The 27,386-nt window shown below is 39.0% G+C and overlaps 3 protein-coding genes across 5 annotated transcripts; 2 read left to right on the forward strand and 1 right to left on the reverse strand.

Annotated features, from left to right (window-relative positions):
* Nucleotides 1–334: 334 nt before the first annotated feature.
* Nucleotides 335–6,562, reverse strand: LOC112010338 (uncharacterized). Its single transcript, XM_024042683.2, has 10 exons — nucleotides 6,139–6,562; nucleotides 5,929–6,003; nucleotides 5,059–5,112; nucleotides 4,708–4,786; nucleotides 4,487–4,614; nucleotides 3,946–4,029; nucleotides 2,745–2,828; nucleotides 2,178–2,329; nucleotides 1,501–1,651; nucleotides 335–1,227 (listed from the first exon to the last, which is right to left on the reverse strand). The coding sequence occupies exons 1-10, from the start codon at nucleotides 6,508–6,510 to the stop codon at nucleotides 772–774; spliced, it is 1,635 nt and encodes a 544-aa protein (XP_023898451.2). The 5' UTR covers nucleotides 6,511–6,562; the 3' UTR covers nucleotides 335–771.
* Nucleotides 6,563–12,723: 6,161 nt separating this feature from the next.
* On the forward strand, nucleotides 12,724–16,963 carry LOC112010318 (pentatricopeptide repeat-containing protein At1g08070, chloroplastic). 3 transcript variants are annotated; one of them, XM_024042657.2, is made up of 5 exons: nucleotides 12,724–13,033; nucleotides 13,815–15,636; nucleotides 15,749–15,823; nucleotides 16,295–16,475; nucleotides 16,618–16,963. In XM_024042657.2, the coding sequence occupies exon 2, from the start codon at nucleotides 14,030–14,032 to the stop codon at nucleotides 15,611–15,613; it is 1,584 nt and encodes a 527-aa protein (XP_023898425.2). In that variant the 5' UTR covers nucleotides 12,724–13,033; nucleotides 13,815–14,029; the 3' UTR covers nucleotides 15,614–15,636; nucleotides 15,749–15,823; nucleotides 16,295–16,475; nucleotides 16,618–16,963. The 3 variants fall into 3 exon arrangements, with proteins under 3 accessions (XP_023898425.2, XP_023898424.2, XP_065636115.1); XM_024042656.2 differs by having other exon boundaries at nucleotides 12,724–13,003; XM_065780043.1 differs by having other exon boundaries at nucleotides 12,724–15,636; nucleotides 16,295–16,419.
* Nucleotides 16,964–22,640: 5,677 nt separating this feature from the next.
* Nucleotides 22,641–26,889, forward strand: LOC112010337 (dicarboxylate transporter 1, chloroplastic). Its single transcript, XM_024042682.2, has 3 exons — nucleotides 22,641–23,982; nucleotides 25,188–25,409; nucleotides 26,229–26,889. Exons 1-3 carry the CDS (start codon nucleotides 22,867–22,869, stop codon nucleotides 26,589–26,591), a joined length of 1,701 nt encoding a protein of 566 aa, XP_023898450.2. The 5' UTR covers nucleotides 22,641–22,866; the 3' UTR covers nucleotides 26,592–26,889.
* Nucleotides 26,890–27,386: the final 497 nt, after the last annotated feature.

Below are 27,386 nucleotides of genomic sequence, written 5' to 3' on the forward strand. Positions count from 1 at the left end.
TTTTTTTAAGTAGTCATAATTGATACCCTTTTTAGAATGGCTAAAAAATGTTGTGCATTTTTACACCTTGAAGTTTTGGAGGTATTTAAATTTTACGCTCTGAAGTTTTGTCCATTTTTATTTATCCAAAAGTGGATAAAATCCATCTTATGGCTAAGTGCCACTCTATTTAAAATTCTATTTGAAGGAATGATAAAAGCATGGTGTTAAATTTATTTTTAAATTTGTTATTCTGTTCATAAAATGTACTCTCTTGTATGATGCTCAGTATGATTCGAAGCTCAATGCAATAGAAGAAGTTCAAAGTTCATTGAAGCTCAAAAAGATTTCAGTCTTTTCAGATAGTCAATGGGATTTAGAACTATTTTTAAATACAACATACATTATAGATACATTAATATCTGCAGCTAATTGTTGCAAATTCAACCCACCCCATGAAAAAGAATATATGATTGCCTCAAAGAATGTTATGTAAAATAGTTGCTACAACCCAATGAACGATTCAACTACCTAATGAACTACCTAATGAACTTCCATGTTACCTTTCTACCTCAACATGAGAATCACTAAGGATATGTTTAGAATGGAGGGAGTCAGGAGGAGAGGGGGGAAGATAGCTGGAACTAGACCCCACCACCTCCATCCAAACATAAAATAAGAGACTGAAGCATTGTTCCAGCCATTCACAAGATTTTATACTGGATGCAAACTATCACTTGTATGATTTCTCCTCCACTGTGGTCAATTCTCCTGCCCTTAAGATCACAAAAGCTAAAAGATCTGCCTCCACTTCTCTAGAATCTTTTGCAGCCAATTCGCAGGGAATTTAGAGATTGATTCTTCCTTAGATGCCCGTTTTCTCTGTTTAGCGGCTACAACATGGGAATTTTGTAGTCCTCTACAAAGTTCTGGACCATTAGTCTCATTAGATTCCACTAGAGGAGTTTCTGGTTTAACTTTTATCTTAATTGGTTTCCCAAGCTTTGATTTATCTTCCATTCTTGCAATTTCGAGCGCCTTTGCACACACAGGAAAACCTTGATCATCCCAGGACTCCAAAATTATGCCAGAGCCCAAGCAGGTTCTTCCCTGATAGAAGGCTGCAAACTGCCCAGCTGCCAGGCCCTGATCATCTTCAGATAAGTGGACAACTGCAATGTCTTCACCACCATCTTGACCAAGTTCCATTTCTAAACTGCAGTTGTAAAATCCAGGGCCATGTCTGACCTGAAAAAATTATTGAGACATGAGCTTCGAGTTACTAGGATTATAGACTCGGGATGGGACTCAACATGAGAATTTCAAATGACATAACCGGATTCATAGCATGCCTATTAGTACATGATGGGCATTCTTTAGAGGACTAGTATTCACTTAGTAAATTATGCATAATGTCTGCTTGGGCCATTTTCTGTCAGGGCGGTAGCTCAGAAATAAAGTTGTGGTATTTTCAGAACTTAATTATGAAAAGTCACTGGAATAGGAATTGGACACTTCTACCTTGCACTGGAGCTGACATAACTGATTTGGAGGCAACCCACTAAGCCATTTTATGGAGCCAACACGAAATATGCGTCTTCTTTTGTCAAATGAGAAGTAATTTCTTGACACAAACACTACATTGTTTTTAATGTCCTTCTCAACAACATACCTGCATGAGATACACAAGATCGGCCGTATTGAATAAATTCATAACAAGTGTTTGACAATAGACAGTGTATAAAGTATCATAAGTTCATGACAAGTATTTGACAAAAGCCAGTGTTCAGACCATCAAATTATACAGAAACATATCTTGCTGGAGCAATAAAAGCTATGGTTAATGGGAAAGAAATGTCATAACAGCCACTCTGCTTCTTTAACATATACAACACTTCAATATTGATTGGTATGCTAGTACCACTAAACAGAACATAAAAAAGAATTTAAGAGACAATACCAGAAACAAATGCTGGCATTTTTATTATTCTTTGATAAGAGACTTCATTAAAAACATGAACACTGGGTTCTTCTGCCCAAGTACACAAGAAGTGTACAAGAGGAGCACATCAGAGAAAACAAAACATAACTAAGAAGCATATAGAACCGTTGAAGCCGTAAAGGAGACGGTGATGAATTTTAGCAATTCAAAAAAAGGAGTGAAGAAAGGATGGTAGGTTTAAATGATGAGAGCATACCAGGGTCCTCCAGGGAGACGTAGACCTTGGCGTTGACCAATTGTGTAGAACCAAAAACCTCGATGTTTTCCAAGGAAATCTCCTGTCTCAGCTTCCAATATTACACCTTCCCTCTCCCCAATATGTCTACCAACAAATTCACTGAACTTTATCTGTAGCAAAGAAAAAAGGGAGACAAAAGGTTTCAAGCTGAATCCATTCACAACTCACAACCTCGTGATAAAACCAATCATAAGAAACCAAAATGACAATTTTTAAATAGCCAATAAAAATAAATCCATGACCCACATGATAAAGATAATGATTAAATGTTATTCTGTAGCTTAGCAAAAAGATATTATTCTGACTCTTTCCTATTAGCCTTCACCAGCAAAGAACAAGGTTTAAAGCAAGCAAAACCTAACAGCAGATGATCGAGACTTGAGAGCAATCTGCTTAACTTTCCTATATAATTCAAGTTAAAAAGTAAAGGCAATTGCACATGCTGGCACCAGGAGATAATTTCTTGAACAGGAATAAATACTGAAAATAAATAAATTGTCCGAAAGAGCTACTTAATAGACAGACCTTCCCAAGGAAGCATATTCCTTGTGAATCCTTTCTATCTTTGTTAGGTAAATCAAATCTTGTAGCAAGTTTGCGAACTTCTTCCTGCAGGCAATTGGGCAAAGATAAAAAGAGAAGAGAATCAGAATAGAAAAAAACAAATGCAAGTGCTCTACAAAGAGACAATTAAAGCCACACAAAATGACCATAAATTGCTTTGGCAAATGAGAAATTAGTGGAAAAAGAGAGATTGTATTAACCATATGAGGATTTACAGCAACTAAAATTTTCAGAAGTTCACAATTATGGATGTTTCAGTTCCCATTAACAATGAGAAACACTATGAATAAAGGCAAAATATTCTTTTTTTTTTTGATAAGTAATAAGACTTATATTCAACAATAAAAACGCAAACAGCCATTACAAGTGTTCATGATGGTGAACACAAAACAACAGCAAACAAAACAAAAGAAAACAGAATAAGAGGAACAACTTAAGTGGCACTACTAAGGGTAGAAAAGAACTCCACAGCAGAAGAACAGTTTGAATAACCCCAGCACTTAGCCCATTCAAAAAGAGTATTTTGGCTGAGCGCTTGTAGCTGATCAAGCGTTCTCTCCAGATCCTCAAAAGAGCGCCGGTTCCTTTCCAACCAAACAACCCAACTACCAAGACACCAAAAGGGTCTATCCCACCCAGAACCTCGTGGGATCCGAGACTGAATGAGTTCTAGGAAAGAGAAGGCAGCCTCAAATTCCCTCTCATGAAAGTTCCTATAAAATCTCACATTCCAACATCTACTACTCCCATCCTCCTGATGATCCAACAAGTCAGAAATACAGGCTTCCTTGTCGCTAGAACACGCAAATAACTGAGGATAAAGCATTTTAAGAGAGAAACCCCCAACCCACCTATCATGCCAAAAACGAATACGGGAACCATCACCCACCACAAAAGCTAAGTGTTTGGAGAACCTGTGTAACTAATTTACTTTGTAATCATATCAACACTTTGAGTGAGAACAATCCTGTTGGATAATACGTATACAATATCAGGCATCTTTCGCAACTAAAATCTATGATTCCCATCTAAAGTTTTCAAACATTCAAAAATATTCAGCAGTTGCAGAATGTAAATAGATAATGTGAAACAGAATGTAAATAGATAAACAAAAAATTTTCAAGTAAAGTTCTGCCTTGCAGTAAAACTAGTCCCAGCTAACCTTTGAGATATAACCAAGTGGGAACATTAGTCGCTTGAGCTGAGCCTGCGAGAGATGCGAAAGGAAGTATGTTTGATCCTTGACCTAAAAATTCAAAGTTAGAAGGTGTTAAAACCAGACAATATGCTGGAGAAATTTTTTTTAAAAAAAGGTGCTCCTTTTCAAACTGAGATCTGTGTACAAATTGCAAAAGAAAACCAATTAAATCAGTCCTGTGTTTCTTTCCTCATATAAGAATTAAAGGAATTACAACCACCCACTTGCAAACTCAAAATTCCATGACTGTAAACATTCTCATCTTAAAGTAACATTAAAACCTCCTAGACATGTATAATGATCATAAAAATTGCATATATTCTAAAAACAAGCATGAGTAGCCATCTAAAGCATCTACTCAGTTAGGAAAAAGAGAAAGCATTATAAATAAAGCTCATATTTAACAAGATAAAATTCTTCGGACACATCTTCAATATATGAAGAACAGCAATAAAGCCAAAAAGGACAGGGAATAATAGAACTCAGTAATATCTCATGAAGGTACCATGTCTTTCGAAAGTTCTAAAACAGAAGGGTTATCCATCTGATCTGTGGAAGAGTGAACGATTTTTGCATAATGTCCAGAAGCAACATAGTCAAAATTCATACTGCTGATGGCATCCATGAATGCACCTGGAAAATGACATACCCTTAAGAGACAATAGCATAGCATATGTAACTTTGCAGTGGTAAAAGGTGTATTTTTTAATTAAGTTGACAGCATACCAAACTTTATTCTTGTATTGCAAAGAACATCCGGGTTAGGAGTACGGCCACATCGATACTCCTCAATAATGTAAGACACCTGAAATAATGGCCATTAATTCTGAACACTTAAATAGCCAAACTAAGCCTTTCAGGACTTCCTCTGGTTACTAAACAGGAATGCAAGCAATGATGAAGACTGAACAACAATATTATGATTTAAGTTGAATTCACAGACACGATAGAACATCAAGCAGTGTAAGTTTAACAAATATAGTTAGCAGCATTAGAAATACAGCAGAAGGTATAGTGCGAAGTGAGCGCTAATTAAACATTATCCAAAGAAAATACACTCATAGAGGTAATGCCTACCACATTCTTCCAATATTCATCTGTCAAATGCACAACTTCCAATGGGACATCAACCTGAAAAAAAAAATAATAAAATAAAATAAAAAATAAAAAAATCAGTTGTAAGATCTCTCTTCAGCATAAAGCACACAATAAAATCAAAGGCTGTATCTATGAAACATGAGCAAAAGCCTTTCATTGAAATCATGCAGGTGGGTGCTATTCACCCAAACAAGTGTAATAGCTGGATTAGCAAATGTGACTACAGAAATTTAAGAAATTAAATGAACTTCGAAGTGTATCAATTTATGACTAAGTCCAAAGGGAGGAATGGGGGGAAAAAATCCATGGGACACAAATTAAAGAATTGTGACAAGATATAAATCATTAGATGCCCATGTGATCTAGCCTCTAGCTCAAATGGCACCTCCTTCCCTTGTAAAAGCAAAATCGATGTAAGGTTCTGGGTTCACGACCCACTAGGTGTGTGTGTATAAATACTGCCTCAACAACAACCATGCCTTAGTCCCGAAATTTAACAATTGGCTATGGATCCTCAATGGACTAATTAGGTCCAGCACACGTGTAATTACCAATAGAATGGCATTTCCTGTGGCTTTCAATAGAGATGTCCAGGGTTCCAACCTCCCCTCTCCCACATAAAAAATATTAAAAGAAAAATGTAATTCATCGTACTGAAACTTTATTGGACAACAGAAAGATTAAAAATTTATATTACTTCCTAACATATTCTTTGCAGACAACAGAAAGAGTAAAACTTTATCTTACTTCCTAACACATTCTATGCACGCCATGTACATCTTTAATACTAAGTCTAACTTCCAACCAAAAAAAAAAAAACTTAGAAAAGAGAGAAGTAAAGTTAATTACTTGATTACAAACAGCTTTAGCATACTTCAAATCTTCTTCCCATGGGCACTCTGACCAGAAGTTCTCAAAGTCTTCCTACACCAAAACCACACATCAGTATAGTACCACAATTCAATTTTGAGTGATGGGTCTTTCTCCATTTTTGCAAAAAAATTAAAAAAAAAAAAAAATTCACAACCAACGTGATCATATATGTATAAATGGGCATACTTGGAACCAGATTTTGAGGTAGAAAGCGGTGCAGGAATGGCCAGCGGCGTGGAGGAGGCGAAGAGCAACGCTGCTGTCGACGCCGCCGCTGACAAGGACGGCGACTCTGAGGGGCTTGGTGTTGGGCATGGAGCAAGAGAGATGATGATCATCGACATCGAGGCTGTTTGAAAAGCGTAGCGGCACTTGGGCCACCGAAGTAGAGAAAGAAGAAGATATAGAGAGGGGTCTAGAGGGGCTGAATTGAAGGAAGGGTTTTAGATTGATTTGAGTTTGGCGTTGGAGAGAGAAGCTTTGGAATGTGAGGTGAAAGAGAGTGAGCGAGGAGGACATGGACATGGAGATTGGCCTCAGTCTCAGTCTCAGCAGCATTGCTATGTTAATGTGCTACACAGTGTCTACCGATAAGCCTTGTCACACGCACACACAAGTTTTGGTGTACCTTTTGTGCGTGTTTTTTTTTTTGCTAAACGTGTACCTTTGGGTTCAAACTTGGAACAAGAAGTCACTTATTAAATTAAATGAAATAAAGGTAAAAGTAACAAAACTTAAATAAATAAATCAAAACTTGTATAATTGAATAGACTTTTGGTAAAAAATAGATGATATATAATTTAACTCATTATAAATTTTTATTTAGTAAAAAGAAAAAAAAATTACTACTATATATTTCAAAGTTTAAAAAAAAATTCAATTATGCCAATAATGTTTATGACAATTAGAGGTGGACTCCCCTTCCCAGTTTAAATTTATAATTTCTCATATGAATTCCTAAAAATAAAAAATAAAAAAATCTGCCTTTTTATATTTGTTCATAGTTGATTTTAAGCTTGAAAATAGGAGGAGGGTTGTAAAAGGTTAACAATTAAACTAAAATTTAGTCACTCTATTATGAATGGATTCAATACAAGTAAAAAAGACAAGTGAGTCATTTGAGATGGTTTTTTTTTTTTTAATTATAAACTACAATGTTCATAGGAATAAAAGAAAGTACAACTAAGACAATCTACCTACAGGTGGAGGCGAGAGCTCCTAGTGGATTGTCTTCATTGAAGCAAAAAGATTTTTGGTGTTAAGGGAAAACTTTGTAGCTACATGAGCAGCCATATTGCAGTCCCTTTTAACCCATCTAAAAAAACAACATAAGAAACTAGACTTAAGGCTTAAAATACTGCTAATAATGTTAACAATGGACCAGTTGGGGATAACATTCTCTAAGGAAAGAGGATCAAAACAATTTTTGGCATCTCCCTCAATGATGATGTGGTTCCAATCTTTTTCATGTGCGAGTCGGGCAACCTAGAGAATGGCAGAAGCTTCGACTACAACTAGAGAGCTGAAGGTATGGATTTTGGACCAGATTTTAATGATCTCCCCCATACTATCTCTAGCTACTACAGCTTTGCAAAAGATGAATTAGAGATAGCTGCATCGACATTCAGCTTGATCCAAAGATAGGGTGGAGCTTCCCATTTGGCTGGGGGAGGAGCTAAGTTGGGAGAGGCGTCTTCCTCTGTGAACAAGGCTAAATATTCATCAACTTATGTCTTACCCGCTTAAATGATTCTTCTATGTTGATTTTTGCACAATGGTTCAACACTAGGTTCCTTTGGTACCAAATCTCATCAATTATGAAGGCCATATTAAGCAGAATAAGCCACTGATCTTCTGCTGGGTCATGCCGATCTTTGTATTTCAATCTTAGAATTTTCATACATAAACTATCACACTTGGATGCAATCATCGGGGCCAATTTTGCAAGTAGAGCTTTGTTAGTGCTCTTGGTTGTTTTGAATCCAAGCCCACCCTTCCTTCTCAGTGTGCATAGTTCTTACCAAGGTTGGAGATGGTTTGGTCATGTTTGGAGAATAATGATTAATACACTATTAGGAAAAATTAGTTGAGGCAAATTGAGGGAATTAAAAAAGTAGAGAAAGTCTAAAAATAATATTAATAAAAATAACAAAAATAAAAAGATTTATCAATTACAGAAGTAACCTAATATATGAGCTTTTTGTTTGATAGATATTATAGGATTTCAATCTAGAAAAAATAGAATGAAGGAACATGACACATAAGTGCTTGTATAATATAAAAATGACAACATATTAGATAATCAAGCCCAAAATTTACTCACATAATGTCATACAAAGTTGTGAACAGCTTATGTAGGGACCGGGTTTGAGCATTTCTACTGTTGAGAGAGTGGACTCAAGTCTAGTTAGCCCAGTACAATGAATTTGTAGAGAGCAGGTTCAAGAACTAGGCCCTAGCAAGCGGACAACGCCCAATGTGGCATTCACCTCCATCGAAGGCTGGCAGACCAAGATTACCTTCCAAGGTGTGCCCTCGGAACCGGTCCGAGGAGCTTGACAGTGGTCTCCCTCTCTCCCAGGGGATCGTCCAGGGAAAAGAACCGCCTTAGCTGATCTGTTTCTTCCCCTTATTTAGCCCTTTTTTCACAATCTCTCTCTTCCACTTGTTAATCATCCATGCCCTTCCCTTCTGACCGCCCGTCCGATCAGCCGCTTTACCAGCACTCATGTGAGTTGCAGCAACTAAGGCTGCCCTGTCCAGAGGTCACATCTCCATTAGCGCGGCCAGGGGGTTAGGTGAGCGCATTTAGTGTGGAGATGATAGCTTATCCTGGACTTGCTCCTCCGCTTAGTGTTGGTCTCGGTTAACTGAGGGCAGGGTCATCCTCGACAGGGTTCCTAGCAACTCAGACTTTCACCCTTCACCCTTAGACGTTCCTTCCTCCTCGGCATGGTCCTTAGGCCGGATGTAAAGTGGGCCGAGGTTGCCAAGTTCTCAGGCCCCACAATAGTCCCTCAACCTACATTAGCATTGGAGTCTTTTGGCCTACCCAATAAGCGTTTCTGGTGCCTCGATATACGGTGCGCACCCGCACCAAATTCTGGCGGCTGTATGCTTTCCACGACCAGTGGTATAATGGTAATCAGTCGGTGGGGATTTCCTGCCTTTATGGGCGGGAAACTCTGCCCGGTTATCTTTAATTAAGGATATAAATACTTGTTTGAACCGCTTTGCCTCCATATTTTTGTATTTAAGAACTCTGGCACACATACCCTGAATCCGATCAAACCTCCAACCCAATCAGCGTCCCTTTCCAACATAAAAGGCCTGTCCGAGGGGCTTTTCCTCATTTCTATAAGTCCTTCTCTCTAGCTCAAACTTCTTTTCTGATTCCTTTCCTTCCTTCGTTCTTTCTTGAGTCTTTTAGTCGTTGCTAGGGATGGGTAGATTTAAGAAATTAGTTAAGTCTGAAGAGGCGATGGAGAAGTTTATCGCCGATTATAAGATACCCAGTAACGTGGGCATGAGGTATTGCGAGGAAGGGGACTGGTATATTAGAAGGGAAGAGGGCGAGGTTGTGATTCCCATAATCGCCTTCTTAGAAGGGGGTATGAGAATCCCTATGGGCCCCGTGACGAGCGGCTACCTCAAGCATTTTCGGTTAGCTCCCACCTAGTGTGCCGTCAATGTGTTTAGGATACCAGGGTGCGTAGACGCCCTGAATGAGAAAATGAGGTTGAGGTTAACCCACCATGACGTGAACTGGTGCTATAACCTCCAACTCCTGAAGGGCAAGTTGTACTACATGAAAACGAGGGACGATACGATTCGGCTTATCCAGTGCCACCCTGAGTCCAGTAAGGGGTTAAATCAAGATTTTCTCATTGTGTCAGGGGAATGGCATGATGGTCTACATTGCCCGATGATAGAGGGAGAGCCAGGTAGGATACTCGGAGTAAGAGAGGGACTAGCCCCTCTTTTTTTAAATCTGTTTTGTTTGGTTGATGACAAGAGCTCGTTTTTCTTTCTGCAGATCCGCACGCCTTCGAACGTCATTTTAACTTAGTCAACAAGGCAGATTTGGAAGTTGTTCTCAGAGCGGAGATTTTTGTGAACGAGGGCGACAATCAAGTTAGGGCCACTCACAAGATCTTCGGGTACGATCCGACCCAGAAGTCATTCCCGACCCCGAAGTACGTGATCAGGGCTCGAGATCCTCGGCTTCGACAAATCACTGTGGTGGAGCAAGGATTTTCATTTTCTGAAGGATCTTCCATTCCAGAGGGCGTCCCGTTGGCTAGTTCTTCCTCGTCCTATCAAGCTGCGGAGGTCGAGGGAGAGAGTTTGGAAAAGGAGGGAGAAGTAGTTGATCTAGGTTCGTCCGAGGATGAATTTGGTGCATTCGACCAAGCCTATCTGTCCGAGGATCCTTCTGGTGATTTGGGGGATCCCCATTTGTTTGAAGCCGATCTCCTGCCTCCAAGGGCTGGCATTCGGGCCGAAATGGGTTCTAAGAGGCAACCCCGAATCAATCTGTTTAACTTGCTTGAGGGCAAGCCAAGGAAGGACGTGCCGAGGGAGTCACAGCCTAAGCCTCCTCTACCCGCACCCAAGCTTCCTTCTCCCCCACTTAAGCCTTTGCCTGTGCAGGCCAAGTCGTCCTCTACTCCGACAATCTCGGACCCTCGGCTCGAGTCCACCGACCTGAAAAGGAAGAGGCCTTCCAAGGGCAAAGACCCTGTCGACAAGGGGAGATCTCATTCCTCCCAAGAGGAAGATGAAGCTCGCCGACCTTCCAAGCAGCTGAGGATTGGTGGTCAGAGTTTGGAGGAATGAGATGGCTTTGGATGAGGGTGAGGGCACGCATGCCAAAGGTCCTCCTCCTTCGATTGAGAGTTGTTGCGGTTGTAGTTCGTGTCAAACTTCCAGCGCGACAAGGTTTAGGCATCATCCTGATGATGTCGTGCATGGCAATCAGGAGGGAGGTCCATGAAGTACATAACGCCTTTCTCCGGTGCGCGTCCATGCCTACCCTTCAAGCTGGCAATGACTCGCGCCTGGCCTACCTACCGGTGGAGGCTCGTAAGATTACGTCATGTTCGGTGCCCGGGTGTTGCACCTCCAATGGTTAATCACCATGGGGCTGGGAGAGCATCAAGGGAACATCATGGGGAGGGGCCATCAGGCGCTTTTGCATCTGCTCCTCTCTTCGTGCCGGCACCATCCGCACCGGCCTGGGGGTTGTTGGTAGCCTTAAAACAAGCCTGCCTTAGCCCTCCCTTCTAGGGTTAGCTTTAGAACAGGCCCGTATGGGCCTCTGTTTATAGAATTAGCTTTAAAACAAGCCTATCTGAGCCTCTATTTGTATTATGTATTTATTTTCTGTTTAATAAAATGCTGCAATGTTTGTTCCCTTTTCTTTTTCTTGAATCTTCTGCTTTTCTGCAATGATTATTTCTTGTGCAAACACGTCATTGTTTGTTGTTCCTTCTTTTCTTTTCTTTTTTTGATGGGATTCGAGATCGGTGTCATCGGTGGTGACGAAAAACTGCCTAACCTCGCGCAAGCCCCCAACGGGGGAATCATTGACCGTTGCGCTTGCTAACGCACTAGTTCTTCCCACAGACGGTGCCAATTGTAGAGACCGGGTTTGAGCACTTCTACTATTGAGAGAGTGAACTCAAGCCCAGTTAACCCAGTACAATGAATTTGTAGAGAGCAGATTTAAGAACTAGGCCCTAGCAAGCGGACAACACCCAATGTGGCATTCACGTCCATCGAAGGCTGGCAGACTAAGATTACCCTCCAAGGTGTGCCCTCGGAACCGGTCCGAGGAGCTTGACAGTGGTGTCCCCTCTCTCCCAGAGGATCGTCCATGGAAAAGAACCCCCTTAGCTGATCTATTTCTTCCCCTTATATAGCCCTTTTTTTCACAATCTCTCTCTTCCACTTGTTGATCATCCATGCCCTTCCCTTCTGACCGCCCATCCCATCAGCCGCTTTACCAGCACTCATGTGAGTTGCAGCAACCAAGGCTATCCTATCCAGAGGTCACATTTCCATTAGTGCGGCCAGGGAGTTAGGTGAGCGCATTTAGTATGAAGGTGACATCTTATCCTGGACTTGCTCCTCCGTTTAGTGTTGGTCTCGGTTGGCCGAGGGCAGGGTCATCCTTGGCAAGGTTCCTAGCAACTCAAACTTTCACCATTCATCCTCGAACGTTCCTTCCTCCTCGGCATGGTCCTTAGGCTGGATGTAAAGTGGGCCGAGGTTGCCAAGTTCTCAGACCCCACAGCTTATTTAGCTGAAATATAAAACTTTTTACTAAAAATACTGTAAATAAAACTCAAAAGTAGCTAAAATAATTTAGTAGGTCTCATGAATAATACAAAAAATAAGCTGAATAATAGCAAAAATAAACTAAATAGCAAAAAAAATTGATTTTTTAAGCCAATATCAAATACAATCTAAGCATGTAAATTTATACTCATATTATTTATTTTGCATTTAATTTTTTATTTTTCTTTATCTATAGAGAGTAGATAATGATAAATTGGATATGAAAAAAGATAAACAATTAAAAAAAATTAATATTTTAATTAAAAATTGTGTAAAATAAATAATTTTTTTCTTATAATAAAAAAATGTGAATAACTTAAGTCCGGAAGGGGAGTAAATGACCCCATTTATGCCAGTCAATTCAGAAATGCCACGTAAGCTATTAAATTTAAATTTAATACACCTATTACACAATTAAAACCCACATAAAAGCTCTCTCTTTCCTGTTCTTCTCTTTCAACGTCCCCTTCACCAAATTTCTAACTCTCTCTTCCACCGTACCTTTCTGTGAGACACCCATGGTTGAATCTCCATGCCACCGAGTCCCACACCACCACCACTGGCGACGCTTGCCGTTGTGGCCTTCTTCTATCTTATGGTTCTCTCTGATTTCTCGTTCTCTCTAGCCCAAATCCAGCTATGGCTGAGCTTACGCTTGCACCAACTCCACCATGGCTGGCGGTGCTTCTCACCTGCTTCACCACCACTGGTGACAATATTAAAACAATTCATTGCTTGGGTTTGGCTTTCATTTTAATTTTAATGTTAATTTTTGGAGTGCACAGAAGATGTTTGTGAAAATGTCTGTTAGAAACTTTGAAGTTATTATAAAAATAGGCGTGGGGTGGTTTGCTAATTTATTGTTGTTTTAGTATGCGGGGTTTCCCCTCTGTATGGGTTCCTTTTGTTTGCTTTTGAAATTTTAAAAGTTAGTGATTTATTACAAGCTCATTGATTTTTGTTTGTGTTTTTCATGTCATTCTAAATCTGATGGGAAATTAATATATAGGTGTTTTCTTATGTGAATTGTATATGATTCTCTTTATAATTGCTGAAATTTATGAATTATTTATCTTAGATACCATCTTAAATTCCTTAATGTCAAATACATGTGAAAGTTGCTTGGGTTTTAGTTTTTTTCCAACTTTCAAACGTTGGTGCTTGTGAAAGTTGAGATTTTGTGTGCTGGAGTATGAAATTCTTGTGGGTATTTTCCTCTTAACAGTTAACACTATAAGTTGTGAAAACTTGTTCTTTACATTATAAAGTCTTAAACATTAGTTACATGCCTCATATGTTGTACATGCATTTTAATGATATAGTGGCTTGTCGATGTTATACTTATATTTGTGATAAGTTATTGATATTATGCTTTTGTCTTCTTAAAAGATTTTGTTTTGGGAAAGAGAGTGATTTGTAGTTTTGATATTAAACTAGATGGTGTGATGCAAACCTCGGGTGTGGGTTTATATTTGTATTGATATGAATGAAATTGAATTTATTTCACTACTTTGTTGCAGGTTAAAACTTAAAAGTTGAACTATCAAGATGATGCACTGAAGAACTTCAAGAAGATTGACCAAGTACCAAGTTGCTAGGTGCCACCTACTTATCTCCTTATATAGCCAACGAAGCATTATAAGGTTATATATGTATATACACATAAATCAGACAGTATTCCTTTATATGACCTGTATGTATGTTAGATTGATACCAATAAGGCACAAAACATAGCATGCTAGTAAAACCTCTCATACCCACCTTGACCTCTAAACAACTAAATCAAATCCATGCTCAAATCCTCAAAAATTCAAAACCCCATTTGTTAAATGCTTTACTGGGAGTTCTCACGAACTCCCCCACCCCACAAAATGCCCTTGTCGTCTACAACCAAATGCTCCACCACCCAACTTCCCACAATCATTACACATTCACCCACGCACTCAAGGCATCCACCTTATTGCATGCACACCAAAAAGGCCTTGAAATCCATGCACATGTCATAAAATCTGGTTACTATTCTGATATCTTCATCCAGAACTCCTTGCTTCATTTCTACGTGGTTGCAAATGATATCATATCTGCCTGCCGGATTTTTGACTCTATATCTTTCCCGGATGTTGTTTCATGGACTTCGATCATTTCAGGGCTTTCTAAGTGTGGTTTTGAGGAGGAAGCTATTGTTAAGTTTTGTTTCATGAACGTAAAGCCTAATTCTACTACTCTTGTTAGTGTTTTGTCTGCTTGTTCTAGCCTAAGAGCTCTCAAGCTCGGCAAAGCCATTCATGGATATAGTTTGAGGAATTTGGATGAAAGTAATATTATTTTGGATAATGTAGTACTTGATTTTTATGTGAGATGTGGGTCTTTGGGAAGTGCGAAGTACTTGTTTGTGAATATGCCTAAGAGAGATGTGGTTTCTTGGACTACAATGGTGGGTGGTTATGCACAAAGAGGATTTAGTGAAGAGGCAGTGAGGGTTTTCCAGGAAATGGTGGAAGGAGGAGAAGCTCAACCTAATGAGGCCACTATTGTCAATGTATTGTCGGCATGTTCTTCGATTGGTGCATTGAGTTTGGGTCAATGGGTGCACTCCTACATTGAAACGCGAAGTGATCTTCCAGTGGAGGGTAATGTGGGAAATGCCTTAATCAACATGTATGTTAAATGTGGGACTGCAGGTATGGCAATTCACATTTTTAACAAGCTTCTGCGCAAGGATATCATATCATGGAGTACCATTATTAGTGGCATGGCCATGAATGGCCATGGCATGCATGCATTGCAGCTCTTCTCGCTCATGCTAGTTCATGGGGTTCCTCCAGATGATGTAACTTTCATTGGCTTACTATCAGCCTGCAGCCATGCAGGCCTTGTAGATAGAGGCTTGATGATCTTTGAAGCAATGAAAAATGTATACGGTATTATGCCCCAAGTACAGCATTATGCTTGCATGGTAGATATGTATGGACGTGCTGGGCTCTTGGAGGAAGCAGAGGATTTTATTAGGCAGATGCCTGTGGATGCTGATGGACCAATTTGGGGAGCTTTGCTTAACGCTTGCAGAGTTCATTGGAATGAGAAGATGTTTGAACGGATCAGACAATGTCTTCTTGATACAAGAGGTGTGAGTATCGGGACTTTTGCTTTATTGTCAAACTCATTTGCTAGTTCTGATAGATGGGAAGATGCTAATAAGGTCCGTGATGAAATGAGATCCATGGGGTTGAAGAAGATGGCAGGGTGTAGCTGGATAGAGGTTAATCCCTCCACCCATACCCTGGATAAACCAGATGCATGCTTCACATATGCAGGATAATAATTTGCTGTTATTGATCACCCGTAAGAAGATTTTAATTGAACTGATCCGATTTTTCCGATTTTGTTTAAATTGTTTGATTCTCAGATATAAGACTTTGTGTAAATTTATCTTAAATACTTTCTAATAATGCAGGTATGTTGTTGGATGGAGGGTCCTCCAACATTGAATGCGTAGTTTTGATTGGAACTATATGACCCCTGATCCCAGGTATGTTTCATGGTTAGTATGATGAATTCACCTGCTGATTGTTACATGAAGTAATTATTGATCCAGAATAACTTGAAATTACAGTAACTTATTGAATGCCTTCTCTTTCATTTAGATTTTTGGGTTTTATACAGTGTAAGATAGTCATAAACCAACTCTAGATTAGGTGTTGCAACCTGGGAAGAATATGTTGGTATGTATTGTTTGCACGGTACAAATTCAGTTAAGCCTATTCTTTTCTAGCTCTTCCCCTCAAATTTTACTTTTGGAGACACAGTGATAGAACATTCCAATTAGAACAATTGGCTCTGTCATTACTGTATGAGCATATCTTAGAACAAATTGACGACTTTTGATTAATGAATCTTCTTTGTTGATGGATGTAACAAATAATAAACTTTCTTTGTTTGCATTCTAGACTTGAACTTTGCTATGTAAGTCTTTTCATTTGGGAATGTAATGATTTTGCAGCTCCTGGGAAGTTCATTCTAACACACCCAGACATCAAGATGTATATGTTATTGAGTATCAGATGTATCACGTGACTCATGCTGTTCTGTGTAAATGCTACCGTGGAACCTGCATATCACATCAAGGTGTATATGGCTTTTGAAATAATTGTACTAAAGGGATTTTCTCCTGGTAATAACTAGTAAGTTGCATGATAAACACCCTCTTCAGGCAGCCTGCCAAGCGTGTGCATTTCAATAACCTGATGCCATTTAATATTTGCTTTAAATGTTTTTACTATCTATCTCTATATTACTTACAATATTCTGATCCTAAAATTGCAGAGAGTAATCAGACAGAGTTGGCTTTAGGACGATCATGCCCATGTTCTTTTCTAAAATGGAGGACAATGAGAAAAGGATGGGTTCAATGGTGGAGCTCTTCGAGAGGAATAGTAGAGAGTGCGAAAAGAGATTGTGCACTGCACTGCATGATAGGGCTCCAATGTTTGTGATGACTGTAAATGATTAGGAATTAAATTTTAATTTCAGAAGCTGAGAGCTCGATGTTGTTGATGAGAATAAGAACTAAAATTTTGATGCTTGTATCCAGCCTTCCTCCCTATTGGGGTGGTTCTATTTGAGCTTGTTTTGCTAATTCACTTTGTTCAAATGAAGATGCTATTTTTTACCTTGTTCCCCAAATTCAATTTATAATTTAGCATCTATTGCTTAATTTTGAATTTTGAGAAATACCTTAACAATTTGGTTAATTAATTCTGATTTCTGATTACGAAGTGTATGCTATGTGGAGTGCTGGAACTGGTTCTTAGAATATTTTTTTACTTGAATTTTATTCGAAATTTGGTTTTGATGCTTTTGGAATGGTTTTCTATTTGGGTTATTTTTGGATAAATGCTCAAGCCATCTTATGGAAGTTTACTGTAGATAAAGAATTTAAGCTGGTTCAGGAAGCAGTTGGCAAAGACAAGATGCTAGTTAGCAGTTCAAAAAAAATAAAAATAAAAAACAGGTACTAGTTTGCGAAGACAAGGTACTTGTGGTATTGCTTATTTGGTTGTGAAGAAAATGAAAGAATGTGAAAGAAAATTGGAGTTTTTAGGGGAAGAGATTTTTGCAAGAGGAATGGATGGAGGTGTCAAGGATTATGGTGGTTTAAGGTGGCCAACCTTGAGTTTGGCCATGGGTAAACCCATTCATGACCACTCACCACTAATGTAAGAAAAATAGAAAGGAAAAACAAATTAAATGAATCTTATAATAATTTTTATTAAGCTTTACTCTAAGAAGAATTATTTCATATTCATAAAAAAAATAAAAAAATAAAAAAATTCATTAAAATGAATAATGTGTTCAGTAGGTCATAACATTTTTTTTTTGTCAAACTCATTCTTTGGTTATTTGACTTATTTCTCAAAGTTTGACTCTTAATAAGTAATAATTAAAAATTTAAAACAACAAGGGCTGGTTGATTGTGAATTTATGACCTAAAATTCAGTGGGTATTTTTGAATTTTTATCATTATTATTTTAATGATTTCAGTCTAATAATAATAAATAAATAAATAAATAAAAAGCCTTTGTTTCCCAATGCGGGTTGATGTAGTTGATAGTTAAGTCCAAGTTGTCAACTCATGTCCTATGGTTCTAGTTTAGAGACAGAAGAATCAGACTCTTTGGCTGTTTGGTAGAACATCTTAGCAACATGTTTTCAGATTTTAAATAATATTATACGTATTTTTACATATTTTTTCACCTACACATATTTCAAAAAAATTCAAACAAAATTACTTAAGCTCTTCTACTAAATGGGCCCTTCATCATTCACAAAAGCCCAAACCATTTCTGACATTAAGGCTGTGTTTGGTTGTCGTAAAATATTTTTCGAAAAATAGGCTATTTTCCGGAAATGCTATTTTCGGGAAATAAAAAGATTTTCAAGTGTTTGGTTGCATTATGAAAATTGTTGTAGAAAATATTTTCATGTGTTTGGTTCTATTATGAAAATGCTATTTTCCTACACATTTTTCACATTTTCTCACATATTTTCTCAGCATCCAAACAAATTTTATTACAAAAAATTTCAAAATCACAGCCAAATCCCAACACCACACACCACCGAAACTCCATTTCAACCCACGGCAGCAAACTCCAGCAATCAAAAGCCACAAAAGAAACAAAACCAAAGAAAAAAAATCATCAAATCCGGTCAGATCGTTGTAGTCAAGCCACTGGGTTCGATCGGTGCGGCGCGGTGTGACTCGCTTGGTCTCGCCAGCGCGGTGCGACTGGTGGGTTCGTGGGTCAAAGGTCGCCGGCGATGGCCTCTGGGCTTGGAGTGGCGGTTCGTGCTCTCTCTCTCTCTGACTCGCTGGGTCTCTCTCTTTGTGCTCTCTTCTCTGTTTTCCAGAAATGGTTATTTGAGGTGAAAATAAAAACAGAAATCATTTTCACCCTTGACTCACGGTCAAGTAAAAAGGATTTCCGAAAAATTGATTTTTCATGGCAACCAAACACCCGAAATTACAGAAAAGCATTTTCAAAAATGGTTTTCAACCAAAATAAACGCAGCCTAAAAAATAAAAACACAAAGACAGCTTTGTCCTCCACCAGACACACACAACCATGAACCAACACCAACTTCGCTGGACAAAACTCCTCCTCACATTCCTAAGTTTACGTGCCGGCACTACACACTCCTTCACGTGCAATTTCTTTCTATGGTACCCAAAGCAATAGCTTCACACTCTTTCTTGAGGTCAATTCCGTCAGTTCACAAATTCTCTCTGCACTAAAACTGGCCTCAAAATCTCTGATACACACGTTGCAGATCTCTCATGCCTACTTGGCCATCCCTTTCCAATTTTGCCTTTTGGTCTTTTCGGCTGCTTGTGATTCGGATTAGTCTTGGTCACTTACCCACCACCAAAATGTCCAAAACCCATCACCCTCCACTCACACCACGCCACGTCATCACCCCAATCCCTTTCATTGGTCCACGTCCCCTAAAAGTCTCACTACTAAACAACACTTTGAAGTAGATAGTAGAGCAATATAGTTGATAGTAGCTACCCACTAAAAACCTGACACCTGTAGCACAGCTCTTCTTTTTTCTTTTTTCTTTTTTCTTTTTTTTTTTTGAGAAACAGCTTACTTATACTTAAGTGATAGATTGGAAAGTGATTATTAGCTAGTTTTGTATTTATCTTTATTTTGAATAATTTAACTTTTAACTTTTTGAATCATAAATAAACAATTCTCAAATATTCATAAAGAGCTTAAATATGAGTTGTGATAATTACATATTGTGTACGAGATAAACAAAATATGATTTAAACTAGAGCGGGTAAGAAATGTGAAAACACAATCAGCATATTTAACAAAATTAGCATATGGTATAAGAAACATAACTAAAATTAGCCTCATTACAAGCGTTTTGCATGTGTGATGAGACTTTTTATTTTTGTTTTAGTATAATAATTTTTCATTCATTCATCTTTTCCATGTACTAAGTTCACTGAATGCCTAAAGATTTTTTATTCAAAATAAAAGAAAATGTAAAAGAAGCAAAAATATATAAATAAATAAATAAAATAGTGTATTTGTTTAAAATTAAAAAAAAAATGATAAGAGATGAGGAGATTATAAATGTAGGGATAAAGGCCCAAAATCATATATTGGGCCTTGGACTCGATCTGAGGACATAGGATGGTCCGAGAAGGGACAAATAATCCTAGGGGACTCCAATTTGAAAGTTTTACAGGTCAAGAACAAATGGAAGGTGATCCAAGGAGTAGCACCTCCTTGGATATAAAGAACGCAACCCATATTAGCATCCCCACGATCAAGGTGATCTTCTGGGAAACTCCAGCAATAAATATGGACATCATACGCCTACAAAGAACAACAGGAATTTAGGAAGATCTGAAGAAAAGCTGTCACCGCCGCATTAAATGCACTGCAGCTATTTTTCTGACCGCATTTATGTGGAGAGGACTCCTGAATAGTGTCACCTTGATCACCGCAACTCATAGAGAACCAGAAAGGGTGTTTGATGGGACGGGTACTCGAGTAGTGGGTTGGATGATTGACAAGTGGAGGGCCAGGATCACCAGGAAAGAGGTATATAATGTGAAAAATCCCTGAAAGTGGGGGAGATGGGAAAAAATAGAGAAAGAACATTGTAGCAACTAGAACTACACTTGTAATTAGTTTCATTGATCTATACAAACATTTGCCTCCTCGGCAATACGTTCACTCAATCTTACGTACTTTGTTCTTGCATGATTGTCTTTCAAACACTTCCTAGCCGTTGTTAGATTCACTAAGGCCTAGTTCTTGGACTCACTATCTACAAATTTATTATGCTGAGCTCAGTAACCCACAATCCAATACATGTTGGGCTTGGGCTGCAAACCGTGGCCATACAGTAAATTGTTGCGAACGTGAGTTTAGTAAGAAGTTTTTAAATTGTGAACTTTTATTTTAAAAATTTGTTTACCATAATTAAAAACCGATAAGTGAGCAAGAAGGAAATATTTTGGGATATCTAAAACTTAGAATCTGCAACTTAAGTGGAAGCCTAAATATAGATAAATATAGATATAGAACTATAAAAGTATAGATGTGGGTGGAAAAGGCCCAATCTAACATAGTGGGCCTAGACCCCCATGTGAAGATTACTGTGCGTCCGAAGAGAAGGAGATGAGAAAGCAAGGCTCATCTGGAAGAAGGATCCTCAGAAAGAAAGATGGTTGCCGTCCGAGGAGACCGCCGTCTATCCGAGGAGATTTTATTCCTCGGACGCGAATAGTATGGATCAATTGAACGTATAAAAGGTCAGAGTGATCTTCCGAGCACTCTTCCTGATCAAAATAAGGTCTGAGTATACTTGGAGACGATAATCATGAAGAAATATCTAAAGGAAAAGCTGCTACCATCGTATTTAAGGCTCTGTAGCAACTTTTCTAGCCGCATTTAAGTGGAGAAGACCCCTAAACAGTGTAACCTCACCTACCGCCACTCACACAGAGCTAAAGGAGATACTTGACGTGACATATACTCAAATAGGCTCACAGATGAAGTACAAGTGGACGATGGAGATGATGGAAAAAGAGGATATATAAAGGAAGGAGGCTCCTGAGAAAAAAAAAAAGGCAATAGGAAAGAAAAGAAAACTTTACTGTAGCTCTAAGAACTGTAACCATTACATAATCAATGATATGCCTCTTCAGACACCAATTGATTCCATTTTTTATGTGTAACTTCATGCTGGTTTATACTTGGAAGTTGTGATTAACTGTTGTCAATTCCATAGTCAGTCGAGCTCTTTCACCCATTCTCTACAAATTCATTGTTTTAGGCTTAGGCCACAAATCCTAACCCTACAATAGATTTTTAAGAGAAAAATTTAGAGGAGTAATGTTATAACCATAAACAATTTTACAATATTTTTACAAATTGCTGATGTGACCAATTTTTATTAATTTTTATCTAGACTCATTATTAATATCACTTTTTTATTTACCAATAATCACTCACCACATCAAGTTTGTAAAATAGTTTGTATCTCTAGCATTATTATTTTTAAAGATCATTTTAAGAAAGTTTTTATAAATTTTTTTTTTAATATATTGACAGCTTATACTATTCTTTTATAAAATTTTCCATAAAAATAGTATTTGAAACTTCCTAAAATAATTTATTAACTAGATTTCAGCTGGAGTAGGTACTAGAGTGTGAAAAAAAAATTGAAAACACGACTTCAACTTGACACAGCTTGTGCAGCAATAATTAGAATTTAGAAGTCCAAAACAAAATCCAACCTGGCCGGTTAGCAACAGAGAATCTCAAACTCCTCTGGCGGACATTTCAACTTCTCCCACAACGACGTCATTCACAAAGAACAAACCTTCAACACCCTCTGATCACCCCATCTAACGGTCCTCGTTTTTCCCTCCCCCTAAAACCCCCCCCCCCCACATTTCCTTCGTCCCCACTTACAGAAGTTTTTCAGTTGGGTAGCACACGTTCAATCTTATTTGGTAAGTTAGACTCTTTTTGGAAGTCGATTTTAACAAACTCGACTTCCAGGCAAATTGATGAACTCAGTATTGGCGACTTTCAATGGAAGTCGAGTTCACTGAACTCGACTTCCACTTCAGAGTTACTTACTTCGTGGAATTTGTCTGGAAGTCGAGTTTATTAAAATCGACTTCCAGAAAAGAGTCTAACTTACGATATAACTTCGAACTCGTGCTACCCAGCTGAAAAATTTCTGAAAATATTCTGTTTGGCAAATTTTGCCTGTGCAGCAATAATTAGAATTTAGAAGTCCAAAACAAAATCCAACCTGGCCGGTTAGCAACAGAGAATCTCAAACTCCTCTGGCGGACATTTCAACTTCTCCCACAACGACGTCACTCACAAAGAACAAACCTTCAACACCCTCTGATCACCCCATCTAACGGTCCTCGTTTTTCCCTCCCCCTAAAACCCCCCCCCACATTTCCTTCGTCCCCACTTAAAAGTTAAAACCACACACACACAGAGCTAGAGAGAGAGAGATAGAGACATGGCGTCGATGGCGCTCACTTCTTCACTAACCTTACCACCTAGCTCTTTCCCTTCCCTCCGTTCCCGCAACCCCTCCAAATCCGCTCATTTCCTTCCCTCCCTAAGAATTCCAAATCCCATTTCCATATCCCATTCCCAATTCACTAACAAATCCTTTCCCATTTCACTATCCCCGTTACCAAACAAGTCTAGTAATTATAACAACAAAAAATTATTCACTGTTAAAGCTACAGCCAGTGGGGCTGCCACGTCAGCCAATCCGCCAGCGCCGGCGTCGCCGCCGTGGCAAGGCGCGGCGTTAAAGCCGCTTCTGGCGTCGATCGCCACCGGAATTATCCTCTGGTTCGTTCCGGTGCCCGCGGGAGTTACGCGCAACGCGTGGCAGCTGCTCGCGATCTTCCTCGCCACCATCGTCGGGATCATCACCCAGCCTCTGCCTCTCGGCGCCGTCGCGCTGCTCGGCCTCGGCGCCTCCGTGCTCACCAAGACGCTGACGTTCGCCGCCGCGTTCTCCGCCTTCGGAGATCCGATCCCGTGGCTCATCGCGCTCGCTTTCTTCTTCGCCCGCGGGTTCATCAAGACCGGGCTCGGGAACCGAATCGCTTACCAGTTCGTCTCCTTGTTCGGAAGCTCGTCGTTGGGGCTAGGTTACAGCTTGGTTTTCAGTGAAGCGCTGTTAGCTCCGGCGATCCCGTCGGTTTCAGCGAGAGCCGGAGGGATCTTTCTCCCGCTCGTGAAGTCACTCTGCGTCGCTTGCGGCAGCAACGTCGGCGACGGGACCGAGGAGCGGCTCGGATCGTGGCTGATGCTCACGTGCTTTCAGACGTCGGTGATTTCGTCGGCGATGTTCTTGACGGCGATGGCGGCGAATCCATTGAGCGCGAATCTGACTTTCAACACGATCAAGCAGACGATCGGTTGGACCGATTGGGCCAAGGCGGCGATCGTGCCTGGTTTGGTGTCGTTGATTGTGGTTCCGTTTCTTCTGTACTTGATTTACCCGCCGACGGTGAAGAGTAGCCCCGATGCGCCGAAATTGGCGAAAGAGAAGCTGGAGAAGATGGGACCAATGACAAAGAATGAGATTATTATGGGTGGAACTCTGCTTCTTACGGTACATTTCTCTCTCTCTCTCTGTGATAATCTTATCTATTGGATTTTAGGTTATTGATGCTTTACATAGTGATTTTGAGCTACTCTTGCTATCTGTGCTTTTGTGTATTTTGAAATTTTGGATGGTGTTCATGTTGGTAACTATTGTATCTTAAGTAGAGATTTCTTGCTCAATTGGTTGAGGATAATGTGACTGTAGTGTCAATAATGTGCTAGTGTCTTGGTCTTATGGGCTCATAGCAGAGGGTAGTTTGTCTTCTTTCTTGCTGATTGATGTGGGGAAATTTTGAGTAGATTGATGCAAAAGTAGCTGAATTTGGAGATTTTTGACGGTTTCACTGCAGAGGTTAGTTTGGATGATTGAGTGTATATTTTTGTTCAAGAATTTGTATTGTTATGTTTACTGAATCATGTGTCCATATGCAAGCTGAAGTTTCGATTTTTATAACATAAGGTGGTCAGAAAAGTCTGACATTGGCAATTACATATCCGAAAACCAAATTAGAGTGTAAGTTTTAGTGTTACGTAAATACTTTTTGAAGTTCACTGATGTTGGGGGGGTGGGGGGTGGTTGGCCAAGCACCAGTAGGCATAAATTATATCTTCTGCCACTTGGGTTGTTGTAAAGGACGCTTCTTGATTGGTATGCATATGTTTGTGTGTGTCTCCTGCATGTTATGTATGTGTCTTTCTGCAACCAAGTGTGTTTAACTCAATTGTATTAGCATTCCAGAACTGGACTTTCCAAATTCTATAAGCACCAAGAGTATTAATGTTTTCTTTCACTGATTCAGTATGCTAATTATTTGACCTTATATATGTTGATCTTTAGTATTTGTTATTCACCAAATTAATTATCAACTCAAAGACATATTAGGCCAGTGGCATTTGGGCCAACTAGAAGTCATTCACTAAATTAATTACGAACTGAAGTGGTATTCTGTTGTTCACCTCGCATTGGTTTGGGGTGGTGGACAAGTATGGGGGTTTGGATCCCTAAGTCTTTACCTATGCAAAAAGAAAAGAAAAGAAAAGTCATATTATGTTTTTTCTGTCATCGACTTCATTCCCCTATGATGCATTTAGACAAATGAATCACCAAGTTCATGCCGGTTTCAATATGTATGCAGTGTTATAAATATTTATTTAATTTCTGCACGTGTTCTTTATTGTGATACCTCTCTCCTCTGTTCTTTATTACGTCAGGTGGGTCTCTGGATTTTTGGAGGGGTGCTGAATGTGGACGCTGTCACTGCCGCCATTCTTGGATTATCTGTCCTCCTGGTCGCTGGGGTTGTGACATGGAAGGAGTGCTTAGCTGAATCAGTTGCCTGGGATACACTCACATGGTTTGCTGCACTCATTGCAATGGCTGGATATCTCAACAAATATGGTCTCATCTCCTGGTTCAGCCAAACTGTAGTCAAGGTTTGTCTTCTATCCTCTTACTGGCATCTCATTGCTCACATCAAAGTGCTTAAACTGTGGGTTTTGGTTGTTGGGTGCCATGACTGAGACATATATATATTATATCATTGACATTACTTCTTAAAATGTCTGAGACTTATCTCAGAAACATTCATCTCCCCTTTCCTTTTCCTATGATTAATGGTAAATACATTATCTGATTTTGAATCCTCTAAATAATACTATAAAAGTATCAACATTGGGTTTAATGAATTAGATGATTTCATTTATTCATAGGTGCAGTCTTTCTGTTAGCCACTGATAGACTAATCAGTCTAGCAAGATGCCTTGAACACTTTATTTTTTTCATAATAGTATCTTGAATTCTTTATTCTTATACCATATGGTGTTTCCTAAAATTTTATTTTTGCTGGGAAAATGATGCTTAGAGAGTTGCATTGTAAATAATCTAAATTGATCATCAATAATCCCTTTGATAAGTAAGATGTCAGAATGGAGGGGCAAAAAAACGTTGTATTAATAATCTTTTAGTAAATGCGTGTGTGTGTGTGTGTTTAATTTAGAAATGGAGAGCAAATTGAAGCAATACCTTAAATCTGTGTATTGACCTCAAACACACACAGTATATATATTGTTTATTTATTTTCCAAAAGCACTGTATTATGTTCTAATTCCTTTATCACTACCTTCTAGTTTTGATCAGAGATTTAAGTTGCCTTTGCATTAGTGACAAATTATTTCTACTCTTAGGCTTTATTGCAGATATTGTATCTAATCATTATAAAGGTTCTCTAACACTATGTTAAACTATTTTTACAGTTTGTTGGTGGATTGGGTCTTTCATGGCAGCTATCTTTTGGCATTCTGGTTCTCCTCTATTTCTACACTCACTACTTCTTTGCAAGCGGAGCTGCTCATATTGGTGCCATGTTCACAGCCTTCTTGTCTGTTGCTAGTGCTCTAGGCACTCCACCATACTTTGGAGCCATAGTGCTTGCCTTCCTTTCGAACCTCATGGGTGGCCTTACCCACTATGGCATTGGGTCAGCTCCTGTTTTCTATGGTGCCAACTACGTCCCTCTTAGTAAATGGTGGGGCTATGGATTCCTCATATCTATTGTCAACATTATTATCTGGCTTGGAGTTGGAGGAGTTTGGTGGAAGTTCCTTGGCTTGTGGTAAAGTAGTTGGTCATTAGAATTTGACGACCTGAAGTTTAGTAATTTCTGATTTTTGTTCACTCCCATGTGCGATTTTCATTACATGTTTACTTTTGAGGCAGGATGTTAATTTATTTCGATTCTTTATCTTAGAAAGAATCTTTTGGTGGCTTCAGTGGACAGACCTTAGGGGGGAAATTGGTATACAGATAAGGTCTATGTAGAGCAGACCATTCGAATTTGTATCTGAAATTTTGACATGGTACGAGTGATAACTGCCTGAAATTTATAACACAGTGATTACTTGGATCCTTGAATGATTCTCTTTCTCCTCGCTACACATTTTGTTTGTTTGTTTGTTTTTTTTTCGTTATGTTGAGAAAGGGAAAGGTGAATCATTGCAGTATATGTTGGAAGGCTCATACAGTGTTAGGAGATTATGATGGATTTTTTTACATAGAGAAGCAAAAGCAGTGATCTATCTGCTTCTTTTGATGGTGAAAAAAACCAATTGAACGAGCTTGTGTTCCATTACTAGCATGACCATTCATTGAACATATTATATATGAAAAATAATTACCAAATATGATGCCCTTCAACTTGAGCATTAAAATGAAAATTTTCTTAACAAGGGCCAAACTCTGGATGAATATGATTGCCTTTTCAGGATTGAATGGGATCTTTTGCAAAATCAAACTGGACCAAGTTGTAAAGGAAATGGAATTTAAATTAGTCCATTGTGTCTTTGAACCTTAACATATGCCATTTTAGGGTTTTAACTTCTTTTTCTGGCTGTTAACCAAGTGATGCGAAATTG

The sequence above is a fragment of the Quercus suber genome, unplaced genomic scaffold (genome assembly GCF_002906115.3).
Source record: "Quercus suber isolate HL8 unplaced genomic scaffold, Cork oak 2.0 scaffold_13, whole genome shotgun sequence".
NCBI classification, from domain to species: Eukaryota; Viridiplantae; Streptophyta; class Magnoliopsida; order Fagales; family Fagaceae; genus Quercus; species Quercus suber.